This window comes from Cetorhinus maximus, chromosome 7, assembly GCF_964194155.1.
Source record: "Cetorhinus maximus chromosome 7, sCetMax3.hap1.1, whole genome shotgun sequence".
Classification (NCBI taxonomy): Eukaryota; Metazoa; Chordata; class Chondrichthyes; order Lamniformes; family Cetorhinidae; genus Cetorhinus; species Cetorhinus maximus.
The window spans coordinates 145,758,570-145,773,845 of NC_135885.1; the positions used below are offsets into that span (position 1 = coordinate 145,758,570).

General features: G+C 49.1%; 1 protein-coding gene across 1 annotated transcript in view; it reads right to left on the bottom strand.

Annotated features, from left to right (window-relative positions):
- LOC144683062 (uncharacterized) overlaps window positions 1-15,276 on the bottom strand; it is a 101,927-nt gene that overhangs the window by 48,455 nt on the left and 38,196 nt on the right. Inside the window, exons 25-28 of the mRNA XM_078546076.1 lie at window positions 9,252-9,420; window positions 8,328-8,420; window positions 7,602-7,706; window positions 4,042-4,139 (exon numbers count right to left, since the gene is read on the bottom strand). Of these exons, the coding sequence (XP_078402202.1) occupies window positions 4,042-4,139; window positions 7,602-7,706; window positions 8,328-8,420; window positions 9,252-9,420 (465 nt within the window). The remainder of the gene's footprint in view (window positions 1-4,041; window positions 4,140-7,601; window positions 7,707-8,327; window positions 8,421-9,251; window positions 9,421-15,276) is intronic.

Sequence of the window (15,276 nt, forward strand, 5' to 3'; positions counted from 1 at the left end):
CGTCCGGGCAAGTGGGGAGTATTCCATCACACTCCTGACTTGTACCTTGTAGATGGTGGACAGGATTTGGGGAGTTAGGAGCTGAGTTACTCGCCACAGAATTTCCAGCCTCTGACCTGCTCTTGTAGCCACAGTATTTATATGGCTAGTCCAGTTCAGTTTCTGATCAATGGTAACCCTCAGGATGTTGATAGTGGGGGATTCAGTGATGGTAATGCCCTTGAATGTCAAGGGGCGATGGTTAGATTCTCTCTTGTTGCAGAAGGTCATTGCCTGGCACTTGTGTGATGTGAATGTTACTTGCCACTTGTCAGCCCAAGCCTGGATATTGTCCAGGTCTTGCTGCATTTGGACATGGACTGCTTCAGTATCTGAGGAGTCGCGAATGGTGAATATTGTGCAATTATCAGTGAACATCCCCACTTCTGACCTTATGATAGAAGGAAGGTCATTGATGAAGCAGCTGAAGATGGCTTGGCCAAAGACACTACCCTGAGGAACTCCTGCAGTGATGTCCTGGAGCTGAGATGACTGACCTCCAACAACCACAACCATCTTCCTTTGTGCTAGGTATAACACCAACCAGTGGAGAGTTTTCCCCCTGATTCCCATTAACTCCAGTTTTGTTCGGGCTCCTTCATGCCACACTCGGTCAAATGCTGCCTTGATGTCAAGGGCAGTCACTGTCACCTCACTTCGGGACAAAGAGGGTGATGTATGCTTAGAGGCACAGGGGAAGACTAGAATACATAGTGAGCTCTTTGTAACAGTGTTTACGAAGGTGCAGGATGCTGACAAAACATCTGTATTGGTAGAGAAGGGATGATAGCGGCAATGGATTGGGTAGAAATTGAGAGTGAGGTGAACTGAGAAAGCTGGCTATGTTTAGAGTGGATATGTCACCTGTTCTCATTGGTTTACATCCCAGGCTGCTGAAGGAAGTGGGGGTGGAGATAGCGGAAGGGTTTGACATAATCTTCCAATCTTCCCTAGCTATGGGAGAAGTGTCAGAGGATTGGAGAGCGGCAAATGTTATTCAAGAAAGGGTGAAAGGACAGTCAGACCGGTAAGTTTAACATCAGTGGTGGGTAAGGTTTTAGAAGCAATAATCAGGGAAAATAATCAACAGGCACTTGGAGAGGTTTGAGTTAATGAAGGATAACCAACATAGATTTGTAAAAGGCAGATCATGACTGACTAATCTCATTGAATTTTTTGATGAAGTAACAGAGAAGATTAATGAAGGGAATGCGGTGGATGTTGTCTATATGGATTTTATGAAAGTGTTTGACGTAGTGCCACATGAAAGGCTGGGTAACAAAATTATTGCTCATTCAATGGGAAAGTCAGTGTCAGCTTGGATAAAAAAAATATCTTAAGGACAGAAAACAGCGAGTTATGGTAAATGTTTATTTTTCAGGTTGGAGGACCGTAGACAGTTATGTTCCCCAAGGGTCAGTGCTAGGATCACTGCTTTCTCTTTGATAATAAATGACTCTGATATTGGAATGCAGAGTAAAATCTCAAAAAATTGCCAATGATAGCAAACTTGGAGGTGAGTAACCAGTGAGAATGATACTGATTAACTCAACGGGACATAGATAGGCTAGCAGAATAGGCAGACGAGTGGTAGATGGAATTTAATTCAGACAAGTGTGAGGTGATGCATTTTGAAAGAAGAGATCGTCTTCAGTTCTCTGCCTGAAGACAGGTCTGACCCACAGCGCCATGACCTCCACCATGAGTAGGGCAAGGTGGTCCAGAATCCAGCCCAGCGGAACAGGGATCGAACCCCATGCTGTTGGCCACCAATCTGATCCACACCGGCCGCGCAACCAACTGAGCCAACCAGCCCACCAAGGTGTCCAAGTTGCCGTGGCAACATACACTTTCACATGTCTGTTGTAGTCTGCGGCTACGGACAGTATTGGTAGAGGCTCCAATATTTTCTCCATTGCACTGGCTGACCAGGAATTTCCCACTCTTACCACCTGCCATTTTGGAAGGATTTGCAGGTTGATAAGTAACCTGTCTGACTGCAATATGAACGCACCTTCCTTGGCTGGCAAGTCCTGGAGTGGGAGTTGAACCCAGAGCTTCCAGCTTAGGGTCTGAGGTGCTACCCACTGCACCACAACAGCTCCTTCAGAAGAGACCGAGAGAGGCGATATAGACTCAAGAGTACAGTTCTAAGGTATGTGCAGGGACAGAGTGACCTAGGGTGCATCTGCATAGATCTTTGAAGTTGGCAGGACATATTGAGAGCGCAGTTAGCTAAGCATATGAGATCTTGGGCTTCCTAACTAGATGTATTGAGTACAAAAGCTGGGAAGTTATGCTAAACCTTTATTAAGCTCCGGTTAGGATACAGCTAGAATATTGTGTTCAGTTCTGGTCAACACACTTCAGGAAGGATGTGAGTGTCCGTGAGAGGGTGCAGAGGAGATTTACCAGGATAGCTCCAGGGTTGGGCTTTTTAGTTATAAGGTTAAGTTGGAGAAGCTTGGGGCCAAATCTTCCAGTCTCCAGATCCCCTGACCTGATTACCCCCCTGGCCCAGCTACCCACTCACCCACCAACCCACCCACCCTATCCACTTAACCACCTCACCCGCTTATCCCCCTGCCATCCTTCGCATCTCACCCACTTACCCATTCACTCACACCCACTCACTAACATTTAGACTGGGTCTTTAAACTTCCAAATGGCACCTAGTGCCATAAAAAGGGGATGTGGACAGTCTTCCCCCTGGCCCTACTCCACTGTGACAGAGTGCCCTGAGGAACGCTGTGCGTTTCTGTGAAAGCCGGGGTCGGACGTCCCAGGAGAAACTCGCAGCAGTGTCGGGTTGGGGGAATTGACGAGCGCAGTGACAATCTGACCAATCATTGCCGCTGCTTGGAAGATCCAGGCCAAGGGGCTGTTCTCCTCGGAGTAAAGGAGATTGAGGGGTACAAGGTGATGACAGGTTTGCATAAGGTAGACAAAGTAAATCTGTTCCCATTGGCTGAAGGTACAGGGACAAGGGGGACACAAATTGAAGGTTTTGGGCAATAGATACGGGGATGTGAGGAAGAACTTTTTTACACAGAAAGTGGTAACAACCTGGAACTCACTGTCCACGAGGTTGGTGGAGGTGGAGATGATGAATGATTTCAAAATGAAATTGGAAGGGAACTTGAGGGAAATAAACTTGCCAGCCTACAGGGGTAGAGCGGGGAAATGGGACTGACTAGATCGCTCTAGAGAGAGCCGTATGGACTGGTTGGGCCAAATGGCCTCCCACTGTGCCATAAATACTTAATGACTCCATATTTAGTCTATCACAACCCTTCCTGATTTTGAACGCCTCTATTAAATCTCTCCTTAACCTTCTCTGCTCCAAGGAGAACAATCCCAGCTTCTCCAGTCTCTCCACATGAACTGAAGTCCCTCATCGCTGGTCCCATTCTAGTAAATCTCCTCCACACCCTCCCCAAAAGCATGACATCCTTCCTAAAGGGTGATGCTTGGAATTGGCCACAATTCTTCATCTGGAGCCAAACTGAGTGTTTTAGAAGGGTTTAGAATATCTTGCTTGCTCTATTGATAGTCAAGGATCCTGATTCTTTAACAGCTTCTCAATTGGTTCTCCACCTTCAAGGATTTGTGTATATGTGTATGTTGTGTATTTGGTCCCTCTGTTCCTGCACCCGCTTAAATAATAGTTCATATTGCCTCTCCTCAATTCTCCCTATTCAAATTATCACTTCAAACATCTCTGTATTAAACTTCACCTGCCATGTGGCTGTTCACTTCACCAGATTGTCTATAAAATCTTGTAGTCTATTACTAGCTCCTTATTAATTACTACATTTCAGAGTTTCGTGTCATCTACAAACTTTGAAGTTTTGCCCTGGAGGCCTAAGTGGGGGATGTTAATATATTATCAGAGAAGTGAGGTGTCAACAAGGAGTCCTGGGGAACAACACTTGATAACCAAGTCCAGGTCATTAGCAGCAAGGTAAAGAAAAATAATATTGTACAGGGTTAAACACTGACCTTTGGTCCTGGGGGTCCTGGCTGGCCTGGAATACCATCATTCCCTGGACGTCCTGAGAGACCCTGATGGCCCGGCAGTCCTGCAATTCCAGGTACACCTGTGAGACAGAAAGGAGGGATGTGAACAGCTGATAGTCTTTCCTTCTCTGTCCGTCCAGTGTCCCGAGAACAGGCAGTGTAGCTGGCTCAGAGAATGAGGCGGAAGATCGGGGACTTGACTACAGGAAGGATAGGGAAGCCTCGGAGAGGGGAGAATGCAGGTTCACCGGGATACCAGCTAGAGTGGGCAAGTACAAACTGCAGGAAAGACTTAAAAAGGTGGCTCATTTTTTGACATTACAAAGCAGGTTACATCTCGATATGATCCAAGTGTTGAAAGGTTGGGACAGGGTAAATAGAATTTGACTGTTTCCAACACTAGAGGAGTCAAGATCCAGGAGCCTTTGAAAGAAGATTTAATGTCAGAGATTTTGGACAGAGGACTGGAGAAAGCTCCTCAAAGAGAGAGAGAGAGCAGTGAAGTTTAGGATTCAAACCCAGGGTATGTGGTGGAGACAGAAATGGTGTCAACATTCGGGATCAGGGGGGAGGGGCAGGGTGAAGGGCAGTGGGAACAAGATGTAAACAATGATTAAGACAATTTGCTCATATGGGGGTGGGTAAGTTCTGACACAGAGGTGACAGATCGAGTGGTCAGTTTCTGTATTGTAACTTCTTGCCATTGACATAACCTTTTTGGTGATGGGCCTGAGGAAAGTTCAGTCAGTCTCCTGCTTAAATTTGAACCCACAGTCACCAAAACCCAACTGAAACTCAAAACTTATTTCAATTAAACTAACTAGTGTTGAGGTCTGGTGTGGGTGTTGTGTGGGCGCAGTAATGGTACAGTTATGGTATGGGTGTTGTGTGAGTGTGGATACGGTGCGGTTAAGATGTGGGTGGTACGTGAGTGCAGTTACAGTGTAGGTACAGTGTGGGTGGTGTGTACGTGTGGTCAGGTTGCCGTTGTGGTGCAGCTACAGTGTGGTTATGGTGCAGTGTATGCAGTGCATGGTGGGTGGTGTGTGAGTGAGGTTATGGTGCAGGGGCTCTGTGAGTGTAGTTACAGCGCAGTAACAATGATGTGTGAGTGAGGTTATGGTGCAGGGGCTCTGTGAGTGTAGTTACAGCGCAGTAACAATGATGTGTGAGTGTAGTTACGGTGCAGAAACAATTGTGTGTGAGTGCAGTTACCGTGCAGTAATGATTGTGTGTGAGCGCAGGTACAGTGCAGTAACGATCTGGTGTGTGTCAGTACAGTTACAATGCAATAACAATGTGGTGTGTGTCAGTACAGGTACAGTGCAGTAACGATCGTGTGTGAGTGCAGGTACAGTGCAGTAACGATCTGGTGTGTGTCAGTACAGTTACAATGCAGTAACAATGTGGTGTGTGTCAGTACAGTTACAATGCAGTAACAATGTGGTGTGTGTCAGTACAGTTACAATGCAGTAACAATGTGGTGTGTGTCAGTACAGTTACAATGCAGTAACAATGTGGTGTGTGTCAGTACAGTTACGGTGCAGTAATGATCTGGTGTGTGTCAGTACAGTTACGGTGCAGTAACGATCTGGTGTGTGTCAGTACAGTTACAGTACAGTAACGATCTGGTGTGTGTCAGTACAGTTACAATGCAATAACAATGTGGTGTGTGTCAGTACAGTTACAGTGCAGTAACGATCGTGTGTGAGTGCAGGTACAGTGCAGTAACGATCTGGTGTGTGTCAGTACAGTTACAATGCAGTAACAATGTGGTGTGTGTCAGTACAGTTACAATGCAGTAACAATGTGGTGTGTGTCAGTACAGTTACAATGCAGTAACAATGTGGTGTGTGTCAGTACAGTTACAATGCAGTAACAATGTGGTGTGTGTCAGTACAGTTACGGTGCAGTAATGATCTGGTGTGTGTCAGTACAGTTACAGTGCAGTAACGATCTGGTGTGTGTCAGTACAGTTACAGTGCAGTAACGATCTGGTGTGTGTCAGTACAGTTACAATGCAATAACAATGTGGTGTGTGTCAGTACAGTTACAATGCAGTAACAATGTGGTGTGTGTCAGTACAGTTACAGTGCAGTAACAATGTGGTGTGTGTCAGTACAGTTACAGTGCAGTAACAATGGTGTGTGAGTGTAGTTACAGCGCAGTGACAATGGTGTGTGAGTGTAGTTACAGCGCAGTAACAATGATGTGTGAGTGTAGTTACGGTGCAGTAACAATTGTGTGTGAGTGCAGTTACCGTGCAGTAATGATTGTGTGTGAGCGCAGGTACAGTGCAGTAACGATCGTGTGTGAGTGCAGGTACAGTGCAGTAACGATCTGGTGTGTGTCAGTACAGTTACAGTGCAGTAACAATGTGGTGTGTGTCAGTACAGTTACAGTGCAGTAACGATCTGGTGTGTGTCAGTACAGTTACAATGCAGTAACAATGTGGTGTGTGTCAGTACAGTTACAGTGCAGTAACAATGTGGTGTGTGTCAGTACAGTTACAATGCAGTAACAATGTGGTGTGTGTCAGTACAGTTACAGTGCAGTAACAATGTGGTGTGTGTCAGTACAGTTACAATGCAGTAACGATCTGGTGTGTGTCAGTACAGTTACGGTGCAGTAATGATCTGGTGTGTGTCAGTACAGTTACGGTGCAGTAACGATGTGGTGTGTGTCAGTACAGTTACAGTGCAGTAACGATCTGGTGTGTGTCAGTACAGTTACAATGCAGTAACAATGTGGTGTGTGTCAGTACAGTTACAGTGCAGTAACAATGTGGTGTGTGTCAGTACAGTTACAATGCAGTAACAATGTGGTGTGTGTCAGTACAGTTACAATGCAGTAACAATGTGGTGTGTGTCAGTACAGTTACAGTGCAGTAACAATGTGGTGTGTGTCAGTACAGTTACAATGCAGTAACAATGTGGTGTGTGTCAGTACAGTTACAGTGCAGTAACGATCTGGTGTGTGTCAGTACAGTTACAGTGCAGTAACAATCGTGTGTGAGTGCAGGTACAGTGCAGTAACAATGTGGTGTGTGTCAGTACAGTTACAGTGCAGTAACAATCGTGTGTGAGTGCAGGTACAGTGCAGTAACAATGTGGTGTGTGTCAGTACAGTTACAATGCAGTAACAATGTGGTGTGTGTCAGTACAGTTACAGTGCAGTAACGATCTGGTGTGTGTCAGTACAGTTACAATGCAGTAACAATGTGGTGTGTGTCAGTACAGTTACAATGCAGTAATGATCTGGTGTGTGTCAGTACAGTTACAGTGCAGTAACAATCTGGTGTGTGTGAGTGCAGTTACAGTGCAGTAACGATCTGGTGTGTGTCAGTACAGTTACAGTGCAGTAACGATCTGGTGTGTGTGAGTGCAGTTACAGTGCAGTAACGATCTGTTGTGTGTCAGTACAGTTAGGGTGCAGTAACGATCTGGTGTGTGTCAGTACAGTTACAATTCAGTAACGATCTGGTGTGTGTCAGTACAGTTACAGTGCAGTAACAATGTGGTGGAGTTAGTGAGTCCATTCACCTTTTGCACCAGTTGGGCCTGGAAATCCGATCCCAGTGGGACCTGGATCACCTTTTGGTCCGATAGCTCCTTGTAATCCCGGGCCACCGGGCAGCCCAGGGTCACCTGTCGGGCAGATAAACAACAAACATTTATTCAGCAAGTGTTAAAACAGACCAGGAGGAATTTCAGAGTTTAGTGCTTTATGTACATTCACTTTCATCTTTTTTTTTTGTTTTCATGGGATGTGGGTGTCACTGGCAAGACCAGTATTTGTTACCCATCCCTAATTGCCCTAGAACAGAGTGGCCTTCAGAGTCAACCACATTGCTGTGGGTAAAAGCAAAATACTGCCGATGCTGGAAATCTGAAATAAAAACAGAAAATGCTGGAAAGACTCAGCTTTTAACGTTAACGTTTCCGGTCCATAAGAGTCATAACGGACTCGAAACATTAACTCGGTTTCTCTCTCCACAGACGCTGCCAGACCTGCTGAGTTTTCCCACGTCTCTGTGGGTCTGGAGTCACATGTAGGCCAGGCTGGGTACATTAGTGAACCATTTGGGTTTTTACAACAACAGTTTCATGGTCACCGTTACTTTATATTCCAGATTTCATTGACCCAGTTTAAACCCCAGCAGTCGCCGTGGTGGAGGGTGAGCCCAGACCATTAGGGCTGGGCCTCTGGGTGACCAGTCCGGTGATATTCCCACTACATCACTGTCTCCGCACAGCGGGTGCACTTACCTCGAGTGCCAGGTTCGCCTTTTACTCCTGGAGACCCAGGGAAGCCCGGGGGCCCAGCTTTACCAGCAGAGTTCCCCGCTTCACCTTTCTGACCTGTTGTAAGATAACAGAACAATTAGAGATCACAGAGCAGCAGTGACCATGATCAATATATTCAAAAGGATCTAGCAATTCTTAGAAACTCAGATAAGCAAATGGAAGTTGGTGTGTTTTTGGGGGCAGTTTTTATTGCCTTTAGTTCTGGTGCTGGTACATTTTGTTTCTGATGCTGTGCTGAGACTAACAGAGCCAGGATTCACCACCCCACCCCCCTCCTCCGCACAGGCGCTATCGGCTTTTCCAGCTGTCCCAACCCCTCCACCTTTTGTCTCTCTTCTGTTTTCTTATGAATATATGAAGAAGCACAAGAGACAGACCAGTTGGAATATCAAATCTTGCTCCATTCGAATATGGAGAGTGCCACCCACACCACCAGCCTCACTCCAGCACTCCCACCCCCCTTCTACTCGATCTCGTGAGAGGGGGAGGCATAGAGAAAAGCTCAGGGACTTCCTTTTGGAACAGCTCACCAGGCAATGTGAAGCACTCTAAAGTTTGTGTTCGAATGGATTCGTACGTGAGCGGGTTAAGTGTTCTAGTGCGATCCTTGCCGATCAGAGTCACTCAGCAAGGGAGTCACCCAGTTTCTATCCTCACTGATCGAGTGGCTTCATATTTTCAAGATGTTCCTAAACTCAGCCATTCGCCCACAACCCTAATGCGTTCCCAGCAGGATGGGAATTGGGAAGATATTTGAAAGTTCCAGAGGATTTTCCATCTATTAACAAACAGGAATCATAAAGGAAAATCTACCCTTCAGTCTGTCAGTCAGTCCACATTATACTGCCGCTGGTCTGGGAGACTGAATGTTGGACCAGAACTTACCTGATGCACCAGGTGTCCCTGGGTGTCCTGGATATCCTCGGGAGCCCTTTTCACCTGGAAAACCGGGTTCTCCGACTCCTGGAAGTCCTGGCGCTCCTTGATCTCCTGGTGCTCCAGTTAATCCTGGGCCTCCTGGTAAACCTCGTTCACCTTTGAAGCCAATGTTGCCCTAAAGAGTTTGAGATGACAGTTCAATGCTGGAGAGGTTCACAGAATGTGCTGCGCCCTGCCCCGGACCACCTGCACCAGCAGATAGAACCAACACTGATCCCACCCATCCACTCCCACACTGACCGATCTCGGGGAAACCTCCCACACTGACCGATCTCGGGGAAACCTCCCACACTGACCGATCTCGGGGAAACCTCCCACACTGACCGATCTCGGGGAAACCTCCCACAACCTGCTGCCCATAGCGTGGGGCTCACCTGTAGACATAAACACCTGGCACAGGTACAGCGGAAAATATCCCCCATTCACATCCTCATCTTAGCCGACAGTGAAGCCTTAACACTTCATGGAATCATCACCCAGCACTGAAGGAGGCCATTCAACCCATTGTATCTGGACTGGCTCTTTCAATGATCTATCCAATTAATCCCATTCTCCCTATAGGAAAGAATTCATCTACATAGACCATCATATCAGTGGGAGTGGGAGGAAATGGGGAGTAATGCCAGGAGGGAGATAAATATTCATCTGCTCTCTCTGTCTGCTGGTCTGAGTCTCTTTCTGGGCTGTGATTCTGTGCTGGGGACTCAGGGGGTCTGTCAGGGGGTCAGTCTGTCTGTCTGGGGGGTCAGTTTGTCTGTCTGGGGGCTCAGTCTGTCTGCCTGGGGGGTCAGTCTGTCTGCCTGGGGGGTCAGTCTGTCTGTCTGGGGGGTCAGTCTGTCTGCCTGGGGGGTCAGTCTGTCTGTCTGGGGGGTCAGCCTGTCTGTCTGGGAGCTCAGTCTGTCTGCCTGGGGGGTCAGCCTGTCTGTCTGGGGGGTCAGCCTGTCTGTCTGGGAGCTCAGTCTGTCTGCCTGGGGGGTCAGTCTGTCTGCCTGGGGAGTCAGTCTGTCTGCCTGGGAGGTCAGTCTGTCTGCCTGGGGGCTCAGACTGTCTGTCTGGGGGCTCAGTCTGTCTGTCAGGGGTAGTCAGTCTGTCTGTCTGGGGGTTCAGCCTGTCTTGTGGGGGTCAGCCTGTGTCTGGGGTGGTCATTCTGTCTGGGGGGGTCTGTCTGTCTGGGGTGGTCAGTTTGTCTGTCTGAGGTGGTCAGTCTCTCTGTCTTGGGGAGGTCAATCTCTGTCTTGGGGAGGTTAGTATCTGTCTGGGGGTCAGTCTGTCTGTCTGGGGGTGTGTCAGTCTGTCTGTCTGGGGGCTCAGTCTGTTTTTCTGGGGGTTCAGTCTGTCTGGGGGGTCAGTCTGTCTGTCTGGGGTGGTCAGTCTGTCTGGGGGGGTCAGTCTGTCTGGGAGGTCAGTATGTCTGTCAGGAGTAGTCAGTCTGTCTGTCTGGGGGTTCAGTCTGTCTTGTGGGGGGTCAGTCTCTGTCTTGCAGGGGTTTAGTATCTGTCTGGGGGTCAGTCTGTCTGTCTGGGGGTCAGTCTGTCTGTCTGGGGGTGGATCAGTCTGTCTGTCCGGGGGGGTCAGTCTGTTGGTCAGGAAGGTCAGTCTGTCTGTCTGGGGCGTCAGTCTCTCTATTGGGGGGGTCAGTCTTTGTCTTGCGGGGGGTGTCAGTCTCTGTCTGGGGGTCAGTCTGTCTTTTTTTTATTCATTCACGGGATGTGGGCTTCGCTGGCTGGGCCCAGCATTTATTACCCATCCCTAGTTGCCCTTGAGAAGGTGGTGGTGAGCCGCCTTCTTGAACCGCTGCAGTCCATGTGGTGTAGGTACACCCGCAGTGCTGTTAGGATGGGAGTTCCAGGATTTTGACCCAGCGACAGTGAAGGAACAGCGATATATTTCCAAGTCAGGATGGTGAGTGGCTTGGAGGGGAACTTCCAGGTGGTGGTGTTCCCATCTATCTGCTGCACTTGTCCTTCTAGATCAGGCTTGTCCGGCTTTTCGAATGCAGGGGGGTGGTGGTGGGGGGGGTGGTTGGTTGGGCGGGGGTGGGGGTGGCGGGGGGGGAGCACATTTCCACTTTTTTCTCACTCAAGGGGCCGATGAGTAAATTTTGGAAAGATAAGGTTTGGCACAACTTTAAACTGAATTTCAAAAAAAAGCTGAGGTATTAAGAAAATAAACAATTTCTGAGCAAAGTTAAAGCGATGTCTTAGCAATAAAAGCTGTTAAATGAAAAATGAGTTATTAATAAAAATGAGCAGAGTGTGAGAGGGTCCAGAGTGTGTGAGTCCAGCTCACACCCACTCTCAGGGGGTTCACTCGCCCACCCTCACCCACTGTGTGTGGTACTGAGAGTGAGTGAGAAACCCAAGACTGAAAGTAGGGCAGACACACACACACACACACCCACACACACTCATTCTCTCACTCACACACACACCGGGCACACACACACACACACACACACACCCACACACACTCATTCTCTCACTCACACACACACCGGGCACACACACACACACACCCACACACACTCATTCTCTCACTCACACACACACCGGGCACACACACACACCCACACACACTCTCTCACTCTCTCACACACTCATTCTCTCACTCACACACACACCGGGCACACACACACACCCACACACTCTCTCTCACTCTCTCACACACTCATTCTCTCACTCACACACACACCGGGCACACACACACACCCACACACACTCTCTCTCTCACTCTCTCACACACTCATTCTGTCACTCACACACACACCGGGCACACACACACACCCACACACTCTCTCTCACTCTCTCACACACTCATTCTCTCACTCACACACACACCGGGCACACACACACACCCACACACTCTCTCTCACTCTCTCACACACTCATTCTCTCACTCACACACACACCGGGCACACACACACACCCACACACACTCTCTCTCTCACTCTCTCACACACTCATTCTCTCACTCACACACACACCGGGCACACACACACACCCACACTCTCTCTCTCACTCACACACTCATTCTCTCACTCACACACACACCGGGCACACACACACACCCACACACACTCTCTCTCTCACTCTCTCACACACTCATTCTCTCACTCACACACACACACCGGGCACACACACACACCCACACACTCTCTCTCACTCTCTCACACACTCATTCTCTCACTCACACACACACCGGGCACACACACACACCCACACACACTCTCTCTCTCACTCTCTCACACACTCATTCTCTCACTCACACACACACCGGGCACACACACACACCCACACACTCTCTCTCACTCTCTCACACACTCATTCTCTCACTCACACACACACCGGGCACACACACACACCCACACTCTCTCTCTCACTCTCTCACACACTCATTCTCTCACTCACACACACACACCGGGCACACACACACACACACCCACACTCTCTCTCTCACTCTCTCACACACTCATTCTCTCACTCACACACACACACCGGGCACACACACACACCCACACACACACTCTCTCTCACACACTCATTCTCTCACTCACACACACACCGGGCACACACACACACCCACACACTCTCTCTCACTCTCTCACACACTCATTCTCTCACTCACACACACACCGGGCACACACACACACCCACACACACTCTCTCTCTCACTCTCTCACACACTCATTCTCTCACTCACACACACACCGGGCACACACACACACCCACACACTCTCTCTCACTCTCTCACACACTCATTCTCTCACTCACACACACACACCGGGCACACACACACACCCACACTCTCTCTCTCACTCTTTCACACACTCATTCTCTCACTCACACACACACACCGGGCACACACACACACATACCCACACTCTCTCTCTCACTCTCTCACACACTCATTCTCTCACTCACACACACACACCGGGCACACACACACACCCACACACACACTCTCTCTCACTCTCTCACACACTCATTCTCTCACTCACACACACACCGGGCACACACACACACCCACACACTCTCTCTCTCTCACTCTCTCACACACTCATTCTCTCACTCACACACACACCGGGCACACACACACACCCACACACTCTCTCTCACTCTCTCACACACTCATTCTCTCACTCACACACACACCGGGCACACACACACACCCACACTCTCTCTCTCACTCTCTCACACACTCATTCTCTCACTCACACACACACCGGGCACACACACACACCCACACACTCTCTCTCACTCTCTCACACACTCATTCTCTCACTCACACACACACCGGGCACACACACACACCCACACTCTCTCTCTCACTCTCTCACACACTCATTCTCTCACTCACACACACACACCGGGCACACACACACACACACCCACACTCTCTCTCTCACTCTCTCACACACTCATTCTCTCACTCACACACACACCGGGCACACACACACACCCACACTCTCTCTCTCACTCTCTCACACACTCATTCTCTCACTTACACACACACACCGGGCACACACACACACACACCCACACTCTCTCTCTCACTCTCTCACACACTCATTCTCTCACTCACACACACACACCGGGCACACACACACACCCACACACACACTCTCTCTCACACACTCATTCTCTCACTCACACACACACCGGGCACACACACACACCCACACACTCTCTCTCACTCTCTCACACACTCATTCTCTCACTCACACACACACCGGGCACACACACACACCCACACACACTCTCTCTCTCACTCTCTCACACACTCATTCTCTCACTCACACACACACCGGGCACACACACACACCCACACACTCTCTCTCACTCTCTCACACACTCATTCTCTCACTCACACACACACACCGGGCACACACACACACCCACACACTCTCTCTCACTCTCTCACACACTCATTCTCTCACTCACACACACACACCGGGCACACACACACACACACCCACACTCTCTCTCTCACTCTCTCACACACTCATTCTCTCACTCACACACACACACCGGGCACACACACACACCCACACACACACTCTCTCTCACTCTCTCACACACTCATTCTCTCACTCACACACACACCGGGCACACACACACACCCACACACTCTCTCTCTCTCACTCTCTCACACACTCATTCTCTCACTCACACACACACCGGGCACACACACACACCCACACACTCTCTCTCACTCTCTCACACACTCATTCTCTCACTCACACACACACCGGGCACACACACACACCCACACTCTCTCTCTCACTCTCTCACACACTCATTCTCTCACTCACACACACACACCGGGCACACACACACACACACCCACACTCTCTCTCTCACTCTCTCACACACTCATTCTCTCACTCACACACACACACCGGGCACACACACACACCCACACACACACTCTCTCTCACTCTCTCACACACTCATTCTCTCACTCACACACACACTGGGCACACACACACACCCACACACACACTCTCTCTCACTCTCTCACACACTCATTCTCTCACTCACACACACACACCGGGCACACACACACACACTATCTCTCTCTCTCTCTCACTCTCTCACACACTCATTCTCTCACTCACACACACGCACATCCACACATACACACATGCGCTCTCTCTCTCACACACACATATTCTCACTTACACACACGGACACACACACTCTCTCTCTTTCTCTCTCTCCCACACACACACTGTTCCTGCTCCCCAGGACCTGTCAAAAGAAAACCTTGTGAACCAATCAGCAGCAAACGCGGGAGAGGAGCGGCCTGTGATTGGAGGAGCAGCTGCTTACAGAATTTCTGATTCAAACTTATCTGTTTGACGAGCATTTTGAAACCTGGCTCTGGGGGCTTTATAGAATGGCTTCAGTGGCTGCATCCAGCCCGTGGTCTATTTGTTGGACAAACCTTTTCTCGATGGTAGAGGTTGTGG